The sequence below is a fragment of the Cibotium barometz genome, chromosome 31 (assembly GCF_041138505.1).
Source record: "Cibotium barometz isolate CiBa-2024 chromosome 31, ASM4113850v1, whole genome shotgun sequence".
Lineage (NCBI taxonomy): Eukaryota > Viridiplantae > Streptophyta > Polypodiopsida > Cyatheales > Cibotiaceae > Cibotium > Cibotium barometz.
Genome location: NC_141076.1, coordinates 29936435 through 29959215, shown reverse-complemented (window position 1 = coordinate 29959215; position 22781 = coordinate 29936435). Strand labels below are relative to the sequence as shown.

The following is a 22781-nucleotide window of genomic DNA, read 5'->3' as shown; positions in this document are numbered from 1 at the left end:
TCCATATACCAACCATTCTCTAAAACTGCTGCCTCTGTACTGTCATCTTTACTGAACCAAACTTGCCACATCATTAATTGATGGACATCCCATTAACATCAACCACCGCCAAGAAACTTCACAGCAAGCTTCGCCCTGAATGCAGCTCCATCAAGCACGCCTCTCAAAACTCTAGGAATCAATGATTGATTTACCCATAAGCGATTGCAAACATCCTGTTTTCACCATTTTCTTTTGATACCAATTGCAGCCAATAAAAATGCCCCTTGATAGTTCTTACATCCTCACACTTACCAATATATATAGCGTTAACCTCCCTAATGCCCTCAGGTACACGTGCCCACACTAGATTCAGATGGGATAACTTGAAAGCTGAGAAAGTGCTCAAGAATCAGCCATAAACTTTGGTCCATGGATCAATTAATCCCCCTCTTATTACCATGAACAATACATCAATTACGTGACAGATCATTTACTGACTCTGCATAACAGTTTCCCAAAAAGAATCATCCAGATCACTCGACGCCCAAGAGTAAACCAAAAGTATGAAAATGGCTTGGGGGCTAAAACTTGTGGCACGCTGAGAAGAGCATCACCGAAGCCAGAACCAAACCGCGATGACAATGATCACCGTGACAGCCATCCCGACATATGAAATCCATTTGTCAACACGATGCCGTCTCTCCACCAGTTTTAGCACAGAATTTGATAATCCAACTGTGTTTAGGACGTCCAAAGCCTTGCGCTGGGCGCGCTGCATTGGCACAAAATGGTATAAGCAAACAAGTTGAGATAATGATGTTTTCCAATCTGTGTAACATTGCTCAAACATATGGACATTTTGTGCCAACTACCAATACAAACAAACTTTGACAGCATGTTAGAATCTTGAACACACATTGAACATCATTCAATGATGACTTACCTTTAATCTGTCACGTTGTTCTGCATACTTAACAAGAACTGCTGCCCCAGTTGCATATGCCTCATCAAGCATCCGAGAAGAGTTTTTTGCAGATTGGAAGGCTTGCATCTCTTCATCGTAAACCTGTAAAATGCGAGCACCTTCGCTTCCATCTCCTTTCTATGTGAAAGAAGCACAGTGTTATGAACATAAAAGGCAAACCTAGGCTAGTAAATTTGGTGAACACAAACAATACGAAACTATGCACAGAAAAAAAAAAGGAGACTCAAGAAACCCAAAGCCTTACCGTCCTTTGAAACAGCTCTGCTCTTTCCTTTGCCTCGATTTGCCGTCGATGCTGTCGGCTTAGATACTTGTCCAGACCCATTTTCAAAGAATCGGCTTCCTCTGCTATCTGTTCCACCTTCCTGCATTGAATGGGAAATTCCATAAGAAGTCTGTAACACACAAGGTAGGGACTGTACCACTCAGCCAGGAGAAAGCGCTACATAATACAGGCAGCTAATTACTTCACCAAATGGGTAGAAGTTACAGCAACTAGAATGGGTATCCTATCTCGTCCCCTCAGCATTTTCAATCTTGCAAGATGCATGAAAAACATAACCCAAGCAGTACAATACTGTGTATATCAAATCACTTTACATGCATCCTACAGTCTAGCTTTCATCCAACTACTGTTATGTACCTGGACACTAATCTATGGATTAGGGATCTAATCAGGCGAGGTTAGGGGGCCCCGAGATTAGGGATTAGCAGGCTGATACTTGGCTAGGGTTCCTCGATTGCTAAAACAAGATTAATGGCCATTAAGCTTGTTTTATCAATCCAGGAACCCTAGCACTGTAAAGTCCATCCTTGAATCTCCCTGAACACAACTGAAAACCAAGGTTAGTCCTTAACCAAATCATCAGGTAGCAGGCTAGCTCACCTCCCAACCGCGACCGGCATCCACCAATCTCCCTGAGCCAAGGCTAGGCTTCCTGCGCAATCCCATAGGCTCGCATCTAGCTCTAGCACCCCATACCACCGAAGCCTGCCCATAGGCCTTCGTGACACGCCAACCTACGTACTCGCCATGCACGTGCATGAGCATGTCTGCTCTCTTGGTCCAAGCCAAACCTTTAGTGGTGCATCCGCACAACTGTGTCTCATAATAACCCAAGTTCTCAATCCGTAGATTAGTTTCCAAGTACATAACATTCTTCCCCTCTTCAAACATTTACTCTTAAATGAAATTAACGCTTAAACTAGCTACCAACTCCCAAGTCAAGTCCTCCTCCGCCCAATCTTTCCACTTAATCTTATATTCAAGGATCAACTCATTGCTAAGTTGCCTTTCCTTGAGATCATAATCCTCCTCTGCCCTATCTTTCCACTTGACATTATATTCAGAGATCAACTTGTTGCTAAGTTGCCTTTCCATGAAATCGATAATCCTCTCGGGTTCATGCGGAACATAGGACAAGTCCTCAACCTCCACAAGTTCCTGAGGTGTGATGTCACCATTTGGCCACCCAACTGGTCCACACATGCTTTCTCATTATGTATATACATTGGATTGGCGTCCATGGTAGTTGCACATGCCGGGGATTGATTGCCATTCATGTGATACTGTGGACTTGGCTTTCTGTTGGGACCTGTGCTTGTGTGTACATGCCCAAAAATGCCTGGAAGATTGGTGTTCCATTGGGTCTGATATCTCGTATACTTGCCTGGAACACGTCTATTTTGGTATAGTCTCATGAATGAGGATTGTCCATACCAATGGTGCATTGCATAGCATCTTTATGTGCTTGCTTGCAAATTGAATTTGCATGTTGTTTTCATGCTTGCTTGACCAATGTGTAGTTCAGAGCATAGTATATAAAAAAAACGCATTTCACGATTTCGAAATCTGCGAAATGTTTCTATGAAATGGCGAAACTTCTGCATCAAGGACATTTCACCCAAATTTGATGTCGCGCTTTTTTTCGTTTTTTTCCCCAGTGATTTTGATCCGCCTCCCCCCGCTACTTGCCACACGTTTGCTGGCCGCCTACTCACCAAGTCGCCGCCCAAGTGCCCTTGATTCTCCTTCCTCTTTTCTTCTCCTTACTCCCTTCTTCTTCTCCTCCTCCTCTTCTACTTCCTCTTCTTCTCCTTGCTCCTTTCTTCTCCTTCATCCACTTCCTCCTCTTTTTCCCCCTTCTTCTCCCTTCTTTGCTTGTTCCACTTCCTCCCCTTTTCTTCCACTTTCTCTCCTTTTCCAAATTTCCCCTTTAATCCCATAAATCTATGTTTCTAGCCTCAAATTCCACAATGCCTTGACCAAACCCAGAATGTGTGGGATGAAACCATATTCATCCACAAGTATGGGATCTCCAACACCAAACGTGTAGTGTGAAAGTATTGTGGAGATGTCTTGCATGGTAGTAGCACCCGTGCAAGAGCTTATTTCACTTGGGAGGGAAAGCAAGGGTCATATAAATTGGCCGACTGCTGGTCGGCCACTTCTCGGACAAAGCTTAATCATCTTGTTGCAGCTGACTGGTTATAGCCTGTAAAATTCTGCCCGACAGCCCTTCATATTCATCCACAGTCAAATCCCTACACAAACTGGCAACTCAAGCTCCAAACTTCTGGTTCTGATCTGTCTTCATCTAGTTGCTCTCCTCAATAATAGCTCTGTGGTCAACATGTGCATGTCTTGCACATGACATCCCCGTCTGCTTAACTTGATGACGGGATTCCAATATGTAACATGCAGAGGCTTCGCGCGGTCGAATCAGTAACTTCAATGCTCAGAATTCAGCAATCTTTCACGACGAACATAACGCACAAAACTAAAGTAGATGTGCAGAAAATAGAGAGAGAGAGAGAGAGAGAGAGAGAGAAGAGGGCATAGTATTGGGTCCCGAGTACCCTCTGTAGGGCCCCCACCATGAATGGTGTATTTGCTTTATTAGAATGATGCAAATCAGAAAATAAAGACTGAAACTTGACCTTCTTGACTGAGGTGAAACCCCTGCCCTTGAGCTTCAGCTTTCACCCTTTGTGTTAGCTTCTCCCTTGGCTGTCCGGGCCCTTGAGATGCTTCAGCACTTTGTGATTGATGAGATGATATGACTGAAAACATGGCTGGCCTTTTATACCCTCTCAGGTACCCAGTCGGCTAGCACACAGAAGTCGGCCAGCAGCAATAAATGCTCACGACCAGCAAAAAAAAAGAAGCAATAAAATGTTTTTAAATGCTTTCACACTATGCAGTGGGCTGGCCACTCTGCGCATGGGCTGTTGGGCTGCTGGGCAGCCTGTGTGGGCTGTCCCACACCTGGTCGACAGCCCCTGTAGGACTTGGGACCAGTCGGCTGGCTGCCTACTGGCCATAGGGCTGGCCAACAGCCCCTTCTAGCCCAACTCATGGCTGGTGGGCACAGCTGGGGCCCTCCTGGCCCCCTGGGAGTGGTTCTACACCTTCCCCATGCCCACATTAATAATCTTGGGGTAGCCCTATGGGCTGGCCCCATCTCTACATGCAAAACCTACATGCCTACACAGAGGTCTAGCATCCAGTAGCAAACCAGATACACAGAACATCTAACATCATTCCAAAGGGAGACTCACAGCACGAACTGGCACTGCTTCATGTGCAGGATAATGCAAACTTGACCTTGGACCATAGTCACATGGGACGCGAAATGGGGATGGGGAACGGGGACGGAAAAGATTGAGAATGGCCATTCCCTGTGTGACATGGGACGGGAATGGGAACCGGAAGATGCTGCCATCCCCAACATTCCCAAGTCTAAAAATGCCCATTCCCTATGACTATGCCTTGGACACATAGAGTGAAACCCTGGCTGACTTGTCCCAGACTGAGCTCACATGGGACCAGTTTCCACTCCAGGTCCTGCACCTTCTTGTTTAGATGTCCACATGGCATCCAAGTGCGGGATGCACATGACATCCCCTTCTGCTTAACTTGACGACGAGATTCCAATCTGTTTCTTGGATGACTGTCATCATCCTATTCTATTCCTGGAGTCCCCTCTGTCATCCTTCTTACTCTAGCAACCTTTTCACTGAACACCCGGCCCGGTCTCCAAATCCACTCTAACTCTGAAGAAGATCTATGCATCTGTTCCATCCAATCCCCATTCCGTTCCTGCCCTGTCCTTGAACCCTGTCTTTGGTCTTCTTTCCTAAGAAATGAGTCTGGTACTCTCACTCCACCCCATGGAGGGTCAACCTCCCTTGGAACCGTTGCCTGAAAGCCTTTCCTAGGTGCCCCAAGTGGCATCCGACTCACAGGACTGCCATCCCCTGGGGCTTTGTGGAACACCACCAACCAACCTCCTGGGAGTTCTTCCCTGTCTTGTGTTCCTTGCCTTGGGCCTTGTACCTATGCACTTCCCTATACCTTGGACCTGTACACCTTCATCTGGGACTAAATCAGTGTTTAGCCTTGCTGAGCCTGTGGCTCTAATACCAATGTTACATGCGGAAGCTCTAGGAACCTTCTTTCAGCCCTAAACACATCCTGGAACATGCTGATGCAAAAACACAAACAGAGAAGAGAGAGAGAGAGAGAGAGAGAGAGTTGAGAATTCACAAATCCCACAGCCATCGGCTGCATTGAAAAGGTAGTAAATTACCTCAACTAATCCTAGTTCTATGACTCAGCCCCAAGCTAGGGTTGAATACCTAAAATGATGAGCAAGATTGACTTTTATAGGCAGGACATGACCATATAAACTAGTCGATTGCTAGTCGGCCAGCTTCTTGGACAAAGCTTAATCATCTTGCTCTAGCCGACTAGGTATAACCTATAAAATTCTGGCCGACGGCTCTTCATATTCATCCACAGTCAAATCCCTCCATAAACTAGCAACTCAAGCTCCAAACTTCTGGTTCTAATCTGTCTTTATCTGGTTGCTCTCCTCAATAATAGCTCTAAGGTTAGCCTGTGCATGTCTTGCACATGACAGCTCGTGTGCCCGCATACCATAGGTTTTATAATGCATTGGTTGCCGTGGTCACTACGGGAGCTTCCGGCTTAAATCTCGTCAACTCTGAGTCTTTGAGGACTACACACTTGACAAATCAAGTCAACCAAATAAAAAATGAGTTAACAAGATTGAGGGCGTGTTGGCAGCGGTATGGATGCACTATCGTTTCCGATGGATGGAGTGACATAGTAAGCCTCCAATCTTCTCCTTTTTTTCTTTGATCTTTTTATGCATTGTAATTTATGTCACATCATACACTTTGACACTTTGTTTATCATGCACTCCAGAGGCGGCGACACGTGATCAATGTCTTGGTCACAACATTAGTGCGTGTTGTTGATGCCTCAGCCCCTGGTTTGCGTATCACAGGTGAGTGGATATATGGGCACATACAACAAGCTATTGAGGAGGTTGGCTCACAACATGAGGTCCAAGTCATCACTGACAATGGATCAAATTGTGCAAAGATGGGAGAGCTTGTAGAGCATGATTATCCCACCATTGTATGGACTCATTGTGCCTCCCACTCTCTTGATTTGATGATGGAGGATGTTGCAAAGCTTCCATGGGTGGAGCCAGTGTTAGAGAAAGCCTTGCGCATCATCAAGTTTATCACCCGCCGCGAGCCTCAAGCTTTGGCACTCTTTAGAGGCATTTGCCACTATGATCTCATGAAGCCGGCAAAGACTCGCTTTGGTCATCTTTTTCTTGTGCTTCAAAGGTATGTAGCACATTGTTTGGAACTTCCAAGCATCCTATCTTCTCTCAATGGTTAAAACTTTAAAGATTTAAACTTTAAAGATGGTTTTCAACCTTCTCTACTAAGCACCCTTGATGCTCAAGGCTTATTTAAATTTTAATGCATTTCAAGATGGTGCAAAGCAAAGACTCTCTTCGTAATCTAGTTTGTAGCGAAGAGAGGAGTATGTGGACTAGAAGCCATAAGCCTGAAGCTCAAATGATCACTACTCATATTTTAAGTAATGACTTTTGGGAGGAGGCGGATGGCATCAAGCAAGCTATTGCACCACTTTATTTCATCTTGCGACTCTTTGACCATGAGGGATGCATCATGAGCTTGCTATACCACTACATGAAACGGCTTGGGCAATGCATGACCGCGTGTAGAGTTCTATCACTTGAGAGGTATGCAATCATGACTCTTAAAAGTTTTAAATCCCGTAAGTAATGGCCATTTAGGTCTCGTGACCATGACCAAACCTTATCCCCTTTGTACAAAGGGAGTAACCAGCCATGTGTCCACTCTAGCTTGCTCCACAAAGCACCTGCCTGCCACCTACACTAAATAACTCACCACCTCAATCCTCCTCCTCTCTCTAGAGATTGGCGCCTCCTTCATGAGGGCTGTTGGGTTGCATTTTCTACACTTTCTCCTTCCCAACTCCATTTCCAAGCTTGCTAAGGTGTTTCTCAAGCTTCCAAGAGTGTTTCCAAATGCTAATCACTCTCCCTCACACTCTCAATGACTGAAATTCAGCAAAACAACTCTCTTTATTGCTGTAATTTCTGATGTTTTTGCTGAAAACCCTAACTTCAGTCCTCCTTTTTCAAGTTGAACCATAGGGGAAGCTTTCCCAAGGTTACCTTCATCCTCTTGAAGACTTTTGTCGTGAAGAAATGCGACAAATCGAAGATCTCAACACTCCAAGGACTTCCATCGCGAAGACTTCCGTTGTCATCGACTCTACTTGCTATTGGTAAGCTTTTATGCTTAAATATGGGAGCAAGTAGCGGGAGGGAGGAACCGGATTATAAGATCACATACCTTGTGTAGTGTTCTCTTGTCCTACGTGCTCTCTTGCAGATTGTTGCTACCATGTGTTGGTGGAACAATAGAGAGCAGATGGTAGAGGGTAGCGTGGATTGCAAGTCTACATCGGCAACCACTTGTTTGCAATACTGTATTCATATGCATTGGTATGGAAATTTGGTCAGAAATGCCCATGACACTATGTACTTGATTCTCCCAAGATCAATATACTTTATTTGAGGGAGGGGTCGGCCGTTCCGGGTCTTGTGTGTCTTTTGTCAATTCAGCAATCTACTTCTTGTATTTGAGCAAGTGTCTATCAAATCTTAGTGTATTTAAGTGTATTGATTAGCATTGTGTTCAACCATGTTACATTGGTATCAAAGCATACGGTTCTCTTTCACTTCTATCGTGAGAGACGATCACCGTGAACACTAGCTATCTCTACACTTAGAACATTATGGACAGCCATACAATGAATGTTGGAGATGCTAACACAAGAGGCAAGGACAATGAAATGCATGCTTCCAATGCTTTACAAGATGAGCAAACTCATGTGGTGCACAATAGGGAACATGAATATGTGGGACAGCCGTCCCGTGGCAAAGAGAAGATGCATGAAGAAGAGTCCATAGTCTTGAGGGCTGAACTTACTCGTATGCAGGCTCTTCTCCATGCACAAGAAGAAGAATTGAATCTCTACCACCGTGAGGATCCATTGGTACATGACCGTTTTTGAAGGCCAAGAAAGCTGAATCTTATATGGATCATGCAATGGCAATGATTGCTCAAGAGTTGCACATGCAACCAAGAGATGCAGCACGTGCATACTTGGCTCGTACCGAGGATGCCTATGCAGAAAAGGCAACCATCCCACGTATCTTGGAATCCCCACAGGTGCTCGAACAAGAACTTATGTCTAAGAGGATGAATCTCCATGCTATGGGAGATGAACAATCGGTGACTTCACGCCATGCAGGAATACCTTATATAGCCCATGAAGGATACAATGTTTATGGCAGTGGTCAAAATGTATGTCAAATGCCATTGCCGGTTGAAAATGTACATGCACAACACATGCAACATGGGCTGCAATTTTCTGTTGGTGCAGGTATTCCGCGTATCTCTCATGCCACTCATGCCTTCGAGTGTGGTCGTGAGGGAGAAGCTATGGCTGAAAATGTATCAATGGATGTTGAGGGGCTAGCCATGCCTCATGCTTACAAGGCACATGTATCTATGCCTTATGCATCACCTTTTGGTCCTAAAATGATGCCAGTCACAGGGACAGTCCCAATGGACAAACATGGGGGAAAACATGTTGAGCTGCAGGCATATGCATCAAAGTCTCGTGACTTCAAAGCCGGAGACAAATCTGTGAAGTCTGACAAATATCATGGGGAATATGATGCATCAAAGGCACTTGCTTTTATTGCCCAATTTGATATTGCTTTCAGTGATGAGGATTTCACTCACAAATCCATGATCCGGCATGTAAGCATGTTTATGAAAGGCACTGCTGTCCATTGGTGGCTCACGGAGAAGCTCTCACCGAATCCTATTAGATCATGGGAAGAGTTCAAGGAGAGGTTCTATGTTCAATTCTTTGTAGAGAAGTGCAGGTCAAATTAAAGCAGGGGCTGTCTTTCTTGGTAGAGAAGTGCAGGTCATGCCTATTTTTGACAAGTTGCACACACACATTCAAGGCTATATGGATCATGAGGATTTTCTTGTGGCACCTTTGAATGGTTGTGATGTATTGCTTGGAAAGCCTTGGCATACACGTATTGATCCTTGCAAGGCTTACAAGACCAACAAGATCACCTTCATGCATAAAGGCCGAGAGCATGTAATTGATGCTAGTGAAGAGGGTGATACCATTCCCCTTGTACAAATTAAGAAAGTAATGAAAAAGAGTGTTTTTGTGTACTTGATTTTTGTACGAGATCATGTTGAGGAAAATAATGTACATGTAAACACTCTTAGTAATGATAGGCTGAAATTTTCGCAAGAGCATAATTGTTTTGCTGATGAGTTACCACCCGTACGACCGGAAGATCATAGCATTGATCTTGTGCCGGGTAGCTCACCACCTAATAGGCCAGCCTATCGTGTAAGTGCATCCCAAAAAGAGGAGATCATGAAGCAGGTGAATAAGCTTCTTGAGAAGGGTTTGGTTCAGCCAAGCTCTTCCACATATTGTTCACCTATCCTCTTGGTTCAAAAGAAGGATGGATCCTTCCGTATGTGTGTGGATTATAGAGCTTTGAATAAGCTTACCATCAAGAATCGTTTTCCGATTCCACGCATAGACGACATCTTTGACAAGTTGAATGGATCAGCATGCTTTAGCCGAATTAATCTCAAGAGTGGGTATCTGTCACAACCCTGTGTTTTTCTCTGGACAGTATGCAGGTGTGCACGGGGACGTGGTGGACAGTGTGAATGGCATCAGATTTGAGTTCGAAAGGAAGCCCATGTGTGGACAATCCAAGTGTGAAGGGGGCCAAGATACTTTAATTTAAAAAGGTTTTATAACCTTTGGTGAGCAAAAAAAAAAATTAAAGTTTTAAAGGTTTTAAAACTTTGGGAGGCCCCTAAGCAATATTTAGAGGCTACTCCACTTTTGGAGGCCCACGACTCTCTTCATTCTCTCTCTCTTGCTTTTGGGGAAGGCGTGCAAGCTCTCATGCGTGGAAGAGAGGAGAAGTCAACTACATATGTGGGCTGCCAGTTTTTGGCTGCGCACAGAAGAGCCAATGTAGATCTGTACGACTGCTGCAAGTACAGTGTACGACTGCTGCAGGTACAGTGTACAACTGTTGCAAGTACAAGTCGACTGCTGGAGAAGGTGTGGCTGCTGTGAGTTGTTGAAGATCAGGCCGTACAGCCAAGCCGTACAGCACTATACGGACAGCAGGTACAGTGTACGGTGGCTGCAGGTACAGGCAAGTACACGCGGACTAGTTCAGTTCAGTTTTGTACTGTTGCAGGCGGTGCATCACCAAGGTACAGGCGGCGCATAAAAAGCTAGGCCATGTGTGTGCTTTTTGGAGGACGCCGTGTTTTTGCAGAAGACAGGGGGCTAGTTTCTCTGGACATATGGGTGGCCAGGGGGCTGGTTTCTCTGGACATAAAGGCGGACAGGGGCTGGTTTTTTCATGAACATAGACATCATGTCGATGGCGTTTAACTAATGGAACTTTCAGCTTCTCTTTGCTTTTGGTTCGGGACTGTTTTGAGATCAGTTCGAGGACTGTTTATGGGTTGTTTTTGGTTGGCTGCAAATTCAGCTATGTGCTTGGGTTTTTGGCTGCATGTACAGGTCAATTGAAAGTGTTTCTTGGCATGGGAGTGATGCAAGCTCGCATGGCTGCGTATTCATGGAGCAGATTGTTTTCTTCCTGCTAGAAAGGAACAGAGGACCCTACAGTTATGGGCATCTCTATGTTGCCAGATGTTTCATGAGGGAACAGGTAACTAGATATATGCTATTGTTGGCACTGTTGTTGAATGGTGCCATGAATGGTTCTGTATGGAAACAGGACAGAAGTTTCAAAGGGAAACATGCCTAAGGGTTCATGTAGAAACAGGTAGTAGGTTTCTCGACGAGGCTTCTTCTTCGGAACGTCAAGCACAAATCGCCGCGCAGATGCAGGCTTTACAGAGCTCCATCTCTCTTTGGACCACTACCCTATCTACTCTTTCGGGTATGGATACCTTGGCCTCTGCTTTAGGCCCCAACATTACTCCGGAACAGTTTGGGGGCGAGAAAAAGCAGCATACCAAGGAGATAGTGGACACTTGGCTACATAAGTGGCAAGTCCATTTTCAGTTCCATCCATATGACGATGGAAAAAAGATCCAGCTAGCAGCAGGTTTCCTCTCAGGCAAAGCTTTGCTTTGGTGGAAGGAACTCAACCCTAAGCCAACAACTTGGGCACAATTCGAAGATGTCTTCAAGAAAGAATTCCTTAAGAAAGAGGATGATTATGATGTTGTTGCCCGGTTTACAGCTTTGACCATGACCTCGCAGCACCTCACTTATGAGGTCTACCTCCAGAAATTTAGGGACTTGCAGATGAAAGCTACGAAGATAGATCCCACAACTCTTTTGGGGTTCTTCGTAGCCGGTTTACCCGACTCATACCGTTTACAGGTTAAAAATAACAAATGCAAAACTTTGGACGAGGCCATTCGTTCTGCTCGTATTTTTTGATGATACAATGGTCTCTTCCAAGTCTAAACCCGTTACCAAGCAGGGGAACAAGCACAAAAGAAAGTTCTCCGCACCAATGGCTAACTCGACTGAAGGAAAGTCTTCAAACCAACCTTCGAAGAGTTCAAGTTCGACACCAATGAAGAAGAAACATCTCCTTAAAGCTTTGAAGCTCAAGAAGGAGGGACGTTGTTTCATCTGCGAAGAAAAAGGACACATACGTAATGAGTGCCCGAAGCAAAAGGGTGCAAAGACCAACGCAGGACCCAAACCAAAGGTAGCTAACCAGTTGTCTTTGACAGGTACGTCAGTTACTGTACTTTCTCGCCCTAGTACATGTTGTGATTGTTTGTTCAACTCTAAAGTTTTTGGCTTGCATGATCTTCTCTGAGTTTATGGAGAAGTGAATGGCCATAGAATCCACATTCTTCTAGACCCTGGCAGCTCACACAACTTTGTTAACTATAAACTTGTGTAGAAATTGGGTCTTGATACGACACCCAACGATCATACCTATGAGTTACGCCTACCTACGGGTTAGCAAGTATGGGATCGAAAGGTGCAGATGCTACCAATCCGGATTTAGGACTACAAAGATACTTTGGAATGCTATATTATGCACCTAGAACATGTAGACTTGTTATTAGGGATTGAGTGGTTTAAGACTCTTCAAGTCCAGATAGATTGGTCTAGTCGACTCTTCAAGTCCGTGGACTGTTCTAAGCTATGAAAGTATGCTGAAAATGCTTATGAATCATAGTCACAGGGGACGGAAGGGACGACTGCTTGGAACGCGGGGACGCCGAATCGGGACGGAACAGCGACGGGGACGGACGGACGTCCCCCACGACACGTCACTCACAGGGGACGGGGACGCCAGTGGGGGACGGCTCTGTGAGGGAACGGCAGAGAGCCGTTGCGTTTTTTTCTCGCCATTTTTGGCCGTTGCGCTCGCCGTTTTTGGCCGTTGCGCTTGCCGTTTCTAGCCGTTTATGGCTGTTGGCCTTGGGCCTTGGCCCTTGAGCCTTGAGCCTTTGCCCTCTCTCTCTCTCTCTCTCTCTTGCCCTTGAGGCTTTCCTCTCTCTCTCTTGCCTATCTATATAAGAACAAGCCTCTACAAGGCTACAAGCACACACAACTCTCAAGGCTCAAGCTTTCAAGCTTCTTCTAGCTTCCAACTTCCAAGTTCCAAGCCTCTAGGCTCTCACACAAGGCCCGCGGGCCGCCGCCCTACTATCTAGATTCTAGAATCTAGACTCTCTCTCTCTCTCTCTCTCTCTCTCTCTCACCTCTCCCTCAACTTTCAAGCCTCTTGAGTCTTCCAACTTCCAAGTCTCTAGGCTCTAGCCTCTAGGCCTCTCTCACTCTCTCTCTCTCTCTCTCTCTCTCACCTCTCTCTCAACTATCAAGCCTCTTGAGTCTTCCAACTTCCAAGCCTCTAGGCTCTAGTCTCTAGGCCTCTCTCTCTCTCTCTCTCTCTCTCTCTCTCTCTCTCCTCAAGGCTCAAGAGTCAAGCCATCTTCAACCATGGCATCCTCCTCACGTGCTGGGGCTTCTCGTAGAAGAACAACGGGATGGACATGGTGGGAGGAGGTTAACTACACCCCATCCGCTCATGGAGGCGGTTCTCGGCCATGGGTATGCAAGCTTTGCCCGTACCGGCAAACAGGTGGTGCCGACAAAGTGCGAGCCCACCTCTTGCATGAGAGTGGGCATGAGGTGAGGTTTTGCACGAATGTCACGCCCGAGAAGAGACGGGAACTTCTTGATAAGCTTAGCGTCTACGAAGCGGTCGAAGCGACAAGGACACCACGAGTGGCCGTGGATCCCGCGACGATGGGGAGAGGAACTCAAGCCTCTACAATGGAGTCATGTGGTGGATCGGGATCATGCACACCATCACCTTCACCATCAAGTCGGAATGTTACTCCATCCACGACGCCGGCACCCTCCATCTCCACGGCCTCTCAATCATTACGTGGCCCACGGCGACAATCTACACTTGGGGAGAATTGGAACCCCAAGTTGAAGGAGGAGGTGGATATGGCGGAGGCCCGCTTCTTCTTCCACGACCACATTGCCTTTCAAGCGGCTAGGTAAGTGCAATCGATCATTGCCAATTCATCATTCATGTTTTCATCATCCTAGTCCCCTTCTCATTAGTTAATTACTTTCTTGAATAGGTCGGATACTTCAAGGTCATGGTTAAGAAGATTGGGGAGTATGGCTCAACCTATACGCCCCCCTCATCCGAGAGCTTGCGCACTACATTGCTCGAGAAGGAGAAGCGCATTGTAGAGCAAGCGGCCAACAACACAAAGCGGCAATGGGAGAGGAACGGAGTCTCCCTCATTGTGGATGGATGGAGTGACACCCGCAAGAGGAGTATTCACGGCATGGTTGCATATTCCCGCGGAGAGATGTACTTCATCTCATCTCATGATGCATCTGACACTGGGAAGAGCGCGGATGTGCTTGCGGCGGAGTGGGCTACCACCATGGAGATCGTTGGCCCCCAGCATGTAGTGGGCTTTGTTGCGGATGGGAAGCCTTCCAATAGGGCGGCGGGAGCTATTCTCCAAGGTATGTATGGACATGTCACGGTGTCCTTTTGTATGGCTCATTGCCTAAACAACCTCCTCAAGGACATCGGGGCATTACCATGGATCAGCCCGCTCATTGAGGAGGCCAACACCATGGTCTCCTTTGTCCTCAACCACCAAAGACTTCGGCATGAGTTCAACAAGAGGTCTTGTCTCTCTCTCTCCTCAAATATTCCGACACCCGGTTTGACTACAACTTTCTCATGGGCCGGTTGAAGGATTGTAGCGTTGCTTTGAGGGGGCTTTTCCTTAGCGACGAGTTTGTCGCCATGCAAGAGTCCCATACAAACACTGGCCAAGAGTGTAGGCTACGGGCGGATGACGCCTCTTGGTGGGAGCGTGTGAAGACCACAGATGCTATGGTGAGGCCCATAGTCCACCTATTGAGGATTGTAGACGCTATGCAACCATGCATAGGCAAGGTCTACGAGGCCATGGATCGCATGATAGAGAAGTTGAAAGACTTCGTGCCTGACGAAGACAGATACGAGGAGATCCATGCCTTGTGTCTAGGAAGGTGGAATTCCTACTACTCTCCATTGCATGCAGCAGCTTATGTGGTGGACCCAGAATTCCAAGGCAACAAGCAGGAGAGCGACCAGGAGGTGAGCGCTGGATGGAGGATCATCTTGGATCGTCTTGTGCCTGATGCATCGGTTAGGCGCAAGATCAGGGACCAACTTTCGATGTACAGGTCATTTCATGGCTCCTATGGCTGTCATGATGCACAGGTTGACCGCTCCAAAGTTGGTGCTGCTCTATGGTAGTCTTGCATCAACTCAGCCCACCATGCCCTCCTCCCCCTCCAGTTAGGTCCATCACATTTCGGGTGAACCAGCACAACAAAATGGCGCCATAAAGATAATGATGCCAAGTTTTGAAAGCATGTATAACCGCATACAGCTCTTTCTCCTAAGTGTGCCATCTGACTTGCATATCATCAAGCTTCTTGCTTTCAAATGCCACAGGTTAGCCATCTTGGAACAATGCCGCGCCTATCGCAAAATCTCTAGCATTTGTCTCGACCACAATGATCTATTGGGATCTGACAAGGTCAATACAGGTGCTTCCTTCACCTTAAACTTGAGAGCTCAAAAAGCCTCATCAAGCTTCTCTTTCCCAAGAGATCGGGCTATTGAACTTACGTCCTCTACCCCTAAGGATGTCCGTGAAAGGTACGGTTAACTTAACTGTGAAAGGTACGGTTAACTTTTTAAGAAATACGGTGAAACCCAAAAAAGCCCGAAGTTGCCTCACAGTATTAGGTACTCGCCAATCCCAAACCTTATGTATCCACTCAAGGTCTATGCTCATCCCATCTCAAGAAATCCTATGTCCTAGATATATGAGCTCTCTTTTGAAGAACTCACACTTCTAATACTTGGCATACTGTAACTACACCAGCTAGGTGTGAATGTCTTTGGGCGCATCGTCTCATGAACAATACGCGTGTCAACACTTAAAATGTAACAACCACAATGCACAAAACAATTGAATGCTATATCACTGCACAAGATAATCTACAAGAGACAAGCATTGCACAGTACACAACCTTTGGGGCCACTAATGGGATGACCTCCCCCCCCCCCCCCCCCCCCCCCCCCCTAATACTAAAGTATATTATTGGAGTATTTTAATCTGTACAAAGTTCCAAGGACTTGCCTGCCAAATAATCCAATGCAATGAAAATATGAACACAAGTTACCCAAACAAAAGTGTATCAGAGTAGATTGTCGATGTCAAACTCGTAAAGTGAGTCAAAGTAGCCTGGGCACCAGTAAGGGAGTGAATGCAAAACTCTCGTTCTAAGAGAGCACACACAAACAGGCACTCTCATACTAGAGCTTGGCTCACACCCTTGCAGAGACCATGGTTGAAGCCTCCCTGGTGCAAGCACACAAAAAGGTACAAGCACACGAACATGAACAAGTACACGAACAGGCACTAGTACATGGTTTCCAAAAGGCACTCAAACTGTTACACACGGAGTCGGTTTACAACCAGTACATCTGATGCAACAGGTACTACTGTAAGCAAAGCAGGTACAAAAGGCTGTACAATAGGGTTTTCAGCAAGTACTACACGTCCAGTATGGTTTCTAGCAAGTATTGCAGGTACAATAGGGTTTCCCAGCAGGTACAGTAGGATTTCCAGTAGGTACTGAAGGTATGGTAGGCTCTACAATAGCTGTTTCAGTAAGTGCAGATGCAAGAACAGCAGGTACAACTGATGATTCGGGTGGTACAGCAACTTTGAGAGCAGGTACAGTTGGCGGCAAGTACACGGCAGCCAGGAGAGTTCTCTTTCTAGGTGTCAATTTGCAGAGCGAGCCCAGAGAGTGATGCGCTCGTGTGGGAGAGGTAGGGGTCCACCCCCTCCCCCCCTCCCCGCCCCCGGGACATGTGGCAGTGCTCATTGAAGAGGGCCACGTGGGGCTTAAATTTGCTTAGGGAGGTGCCCACAGTTGGGGCTGGCATATCTTGGCCCCTCTGCCCCGAGCATTGGCCAATGGGTGGTCCTAGGCTTTAATGAAGTGCGAACAGAAAGATTATAAGACCTTTACAAGAAAAAACAAAGGTTTAAGTGAATACTTACCACCTGTTGACATGCCACAAACCATGTCAAAATACAGGGCACTCGTACGGTTGTTCATACGGAGCCCAATTGCCCAAACGACCATTTCCACACTGAGAAGAGCGAAACAACCGTGCTCTGATACCACTGTAACTACACCAGCTAGGTGTGAACGTCCTTGGGCACCGTCTCATGAACAATACATGTGTCAACACTTAAAATGTAACAACCACAATGCACAAAACAACTGAAAGATACATCGCTGCACAAAATAATATGCAAGAGACAAGCACTGCAAAGTGTAACACCCCCACTGAGGCTACAAATGGGCCGACCACCCCCCACCCCACCCCCCCCCCCCCCAAATACTGAAGTATATTATTGGAGTATTTTATTATGTACAAAGTTCCAAGGGCTTGCAGCCAGATAATCCAATGCAAAGACAAGTTACCCAAACAATTTAAGTGTGTCGGAGTAGATTGTTGATGCTAGACTCATCGAATGAGTCAAAGTAGCCTCACCACCAATCTCATACACCTAGAGGGGAGTGAACGCGAAATTATTGTTCCAAGACCACAGCGCACGCACAAACAGGCGCTCTCGTACGAGAGCCTGGCTCACACCCTCGTAGAAACCGTGTTTTAAGCCTCCTTGGTGCAAGCACATGAGCAGGCACTAGTAATAGCAGGTACACACAGAGTGGGTTCACAACCAGTACATCTGGTGCAGCAGGTACAATAGGGTTTCCAGCAAGTACTGCAGGTACAGTAGGGTTTCCAGTAGGTACTTCAGGTACAGTAGGGTACAGCTGATGGTACAGGTGGTACAGCACCTTTGAGAGCAGGTACAGTCGGCAGCAAGAACAGGGCAGCCAGGAGAGTTTTCTTTTTAGGTGTCGATTTGTAGAGCGAGCCCCAACACTTCCTTTCAAGTGAGAGAGAGAGAGAGAGAGAGAGAGAGAAGCAGTTGTGGGAGAGGTTGGTGGAAGGGGTCCAACCCCCTTTGGCACATGGCAATGCCCACCTTTATAAAATGCCCCCGAGGGCCATGGCCTAGGGGGCTGACCACACCTTGGCCCTTGGGCCCCGGGCACTCGCCAATGGGTGGTGCCCGACTTTAATGAAGTGTGAACAGAAAGGTTATAAAACCTTTACAAGAATAAACAAAGGTTAAAGTGAATACTTACCACCTATTCACATGCCACAAACCATATCAAAATACAAGGCACTCGCACAATTCACGGGCAAGCATCCCCTGCTCGTGAGCTGGACACGTCATAGCAGGCAGTCTCGTGAAAATCAGTTTCAAGCAAGCAGAGATACGTGCACATGCATTATGCAAGGGATACATCTCCCATTCTTGGAACCTGTAGATAGCAGGTCTTCCCGAGCACAGAACTGGCTCACTAGGAAGCCTAAAACTGGGATCCGTGATAGGGGTTCCACGTCTTGGCCACACTATGGGTGACACAAGACCTAGCCTCCCATAGGTGACGCAAGTCCTGGCCTCAGTGCGGGCAACACGAAGTTCCCTGGCCTCCCATACCTTGGCACAAAATAGGGGAAGACCACTTGGACAGCCAAATGGTGACACACAACTTCTCAGGTCTCAAAATCCTGAAAACGATCTAAAGATGTTCGAGTGCTCCTCCAGAGTACAATTGTATATCTATTATCAAGATATCATCGAGAAACACAACCACAAATTTCTCTAAATAATCTCTAAAGAGATCATTCATCATCTATTGGAAAGTAGCAGGAGCATTCGTGAGCCCAAAAGGTAACATGAGAAACTCGTAATGGCCATATTGCGTGCAGAATCCCATCTTAAAGACGTCTAAGTATCTGGTGATAACCAATACAAAGGTCAATCTTCGAAAAATAGGAAGCTTCCTACAACCTATCAATCAAATCATCCACTTGTAGGAAGGAGATATCTATTCTTGATCGTAACTTTATTCAACTTTTTATAGTCGATACATTCTCCAGCTTTCGTCCTTCTTGTGCTTCAAAAGTGCCAATGCCCCCGGGAGATTTACTTTTTACGAATCTGTCCCATCTTGGGATATTCTGACAGCTGTTGAGCAATCTCATCCTCTTCCAATTGGCTATGATACCAACTATAAAGTCCATCCCTAAATGTCCCTAAACACAACTGAAAACCAAGGTTAGTCGTTAACCAAATCATGAGGTAGCAAGCTAGCTCACCTCCCAATCGCGACTAGCATCCACTTATCTCCCTCGAGCCAAGGCTAGGGCTTCTTGCACAATCCCATAGGCCCATGTCAAACTCCGGCATCCCGTACCACCAAAGCCTGCCCATAGGCCTTAACCACACCAACCTACATACTCTCCATGGGCGTGGCATGAGCATGCCTACTCTCCTAGTCCAAGCCAAACCTTCAATGGTGCATTGGCACAACTGTGTCTCATAATAACCCAAGTAGCATCCTCAAAATACCAATATTGGGAAACTGTTTCAGTTTTTCCCCCAAGAATTCACACACTTTAGTTTTACACAACTACGCAAACAGTTCGCTTTTTATCCCAACAATCCAGTTTTACTCTTAAATACGCAGCTTCCGTCCCAACAACATGAAAACAACCACACCCAAAACGTAGTGGAGCACAATGCTATGTCATAATGCCACATCAGCATTCTATAGACAAGCTCACAAGCATGAGGATCAGGTTGACAAATGCACAAGGTTTAAGTGCAAAACAGAGCTGGTTGAGGACAAAGGGCCAACTGCGCTCAACAACGATACTCTCAATCTCTTCAGGGTAAGACATCAATTTCTCAAGGCAAGGTTAATGTGATGTGGCAATGTGGCCTTTCCCAACTTGCACACCAATGTGTTCCAGCGGGACCTCCCCAACGGCAAGCTTTGACAACTATAACCACGATTCTTGACTATGCAAACTTTAAACTTTAGCCTGTCTATCCAAATCATTTAGATTTACTGTATCTTCCAAGCACTCACCCTACTAATCTCCAAGCGATTAAGCTCTGAAATCACGGATCAGAGATCAAATAAATGTCAAATTAATCCACCTAATCCTTTGCCTGAAATAATTCCTCACTTCAATTGGTCTTGACTAATTCACGTGATTACCCCTAAAGAGTCCATAATCAACCTAACTAATCCAAGCGATTGAGCTCTGAGATTACGGAAAATGTCAAGATTATCTTACTAATCCTTATCCCAAATAATCCTCCATCTTGCTTAAATCCTCGCTAATCTAAGCGGCGATTAACCCTAAATTGTCCAAAATTACCCTAACTCTTCAGTGTTAACAATCTATTTACCCTAAATACTCTATCAACAAAACTTCGCTAATCCAAGCCATCACTCTTAACAGACCACAGGGCTGATTCAAGCGATTAACCTCATAGAGGATCAGAAAAGGGAAGAAGGGAGAAGGAGGCCAACCGTTTCCAGAGGTCGCGATGAGGCTTGGCGATCTGCGAGCGACATAGCCGATCCATGTCGACGCTGTACTGCTGGAGCTGTGAGAGCTCTCGCTTGACGTGCTGTGCGAGGTCCGGGCCTGCGACATCCTGAGGCATGATGCTGCTGCTAAAAGAAGAGGAAGAGGAAGCCATGGCCGTTGTGGACTCCAGGCGCTCCAGCCTCTCCAGGCCATCGCGGACCACCAGCAGGGAGTGCCGCGCTTGCTGATACACATCTGAGATCGTGGCGCCGGACATGGATATGGAGACCGAGATCAGCTGATGCAGGAAACCACAGAATGCAGGGCCCTGTTGTTGCAAACGTGCAGACAAACACGCGCTGCGCCCGACTTTACCAAGGGACTCACTCAATAACGAACCAACCAATCAAATTAGTCTCATGCGCTGGTGCCCCCATCAATGCCTTGGTGAATAAATATGTGCGTTTTGGTCCATTTAATTAATTATGGACGGGCAATATATTTTTGCACCTCATTATCGTGATATCCTAATGCTTGTAAATCTTCCCAAAAATAGATACTGGAGATTTTTTCTGGCTTCTCATAGCACATGTCTATTTGCAGTCCAATGAAATGCATGCATGCTCTCTATAACTCTCTCGGGGGTCCGACTTTATCTCTCTCCGTATGCAAAGATAGCTAGCGCTCTCTCTCTATGGTATGCACACTGCACATGACAAGGGCGCTACGTGGAGGGAATAGGGTGCAAGTGTAGCTAGGGCACACAGGGGGCACGCGGCCCGCAGTGGAGGCTCCACCTGCTCCACCTAGTGCCACTTACATCTACCGCACCTTTGCCTACTTACTCGCCCGGGCAATGAGGGGCTGTTGAGGGGAGGGAATGGATGAATAGGGTAGGGCCTGCCATGGAGGAGTGAAAGAGATCAGTGGTTGAGGGTGCCGAGCAGATGTTGTTGAGGTGTTGAGGGCGCCGCAAACCATGCAGGAGGAGGAGCTCAAAGAGGGCAGTGTTCCTTTTAAGGTTTTATTAATTAATGCAGTGGCATTAATTAATATGTACACTCAATGAATTTTCTCAATAAGCCACCAAGATACAATTTTGCATTAATTAATCAATGAAAGTGTTGCTAAAACTAAGGTAATTTGAGTAAGATAAGGACTTGCAGTTCACTAATGTTCGTGACTCAACATGAGCTCTTTTTTTTTCTCTCTCTCTCGCTTCCCGATTGTTCTTTTTGGTTTTACTCGAGCATGCACGAAGGATCACTTCTAGATTGGCCTGATAAATCGCTTCTGGATTGCTTCTTGGATGATGCTGACACCTAAACGCATGTTCGTTTCTTCTTGGCCATGGCCATATGGTGTACACTCTCTTTCCATCTCGGTGGTATGTGCAAAGCATGCAAGAAAGTATGACAATCTTATTTCCTTTTTTGGAGCTATGTTATTTCTTATACGGCCATATGGTGTACACTCTCTTTTCATCTTGGCCATACGGCTATGTTCATTTCTGCTTGGCCATGGCCATATGGTGTACGCTCTTTTTCCATCTTGGTGGCATGTGCAAAGCCTACAAGAAAGTATGGTAATCTTATTTTCTTTTTGGAACTATGTTATTTCTTATATAAATCTTATCCCTTGTCTCATTGATGGATGTGTGCTGTGTTGCATCCATGTATGTGTTATCTTACTCTGTCGTGTAGTGCACCTAGGTCAAATTCTCATCTTTACATCTAAGATAACTCCCAAACTCACCCTCTAACATCACAAATCAAAAGAAGAAGGACCCTTCACCATTGTTGCTCTGTCATCACTGATTTATCAAGATCCACTGTTCCGCGTTGTGTAGGAGCTACACCTACATGCCCTCATAATCTTGTTATAGGATATCGACTCCTCTTGAAGGTGCTGATATGCACAGTCTTCATTGTGTCAAAAAGAATTTGATGAGTTCTCTAGTGTGCATCAATTCTACAGAGTTAGAAAAAAAACCTCTATTGATCTACATGTTTGTTTGTTCTCTCCACATGTGAGCCACAAACATTTGTCTCATTATTTAGTCTGCATGTTTTATTTTGTAGGTAAAAAAAGGTAAAGAAAGTGGTGTATGTTTGACCCTTCCATGTAGAACGCCAGTTTGGAGTTGAAGAGCTATCCTTGTTTTCCTAGTGGGAAGAAGTCAAAGGTGTTTGACGTCCCCATTACCCTTGGCATTGATAATGGAGACATGGACCTCTCAACGATGAATTTATCTACATGGAGTAAAT

General features: G+C 46.0%; 1 protein-coding gene across 1 annotated transcript; it reads right to left on the bottom strand.

Annotated features, from left to right (window-relative positions):
* Positions 1–416: 416 nt before the first annotated feature.
* LOC147620721 (membrin-11-like) lies at positions 417–20912 on the bottom strand. Its single transcript, XM_086824992.1, has 4 exons — positions 20514–20912; positions 1212–1332; positions 926–1084; positions 417–754 (listed from the first exon to the last, which is right to left on the bottom strand). Exons 1-4 carry the CDS (start codon positions 20789–20791, stop codon positions 593–595), a joined length of 720 nt encoding a protein of 239 aa, XP_086681118.1. The 5' UTR covers positions 20792–20912; the 3' UTR covers positions 417–592.
* Between the last annotated feature and the right edge of the window lie 1869 nt (positions 20913–22781).

Excerpts from the sequence above, each read along its gene's own strand:
- LOC147620721 (XM_086824992.1), bottom strand. The coding sequence starts at position 20,791 with ATGTCCGGCGCCACGATCTCAGATGTGTATCAGCAAGCGCGGCACTCC. Across the intron at positions 1,333-20,513 it reads CATCGCGACCTCTGGAAACG|GAAGGTGGAACAGATAGCAG; the intron begins GTTGGCCTCCTT and ends CATTCAATGCAG. Across the intron at positions 1,085-1,211 it reads CAGAGCTGTTTCAAAGGACG|AAAGGAGATGGAAGCGAAGG; the intron begins GTAAGGCTTTGG and ends TCTTTCACATAG.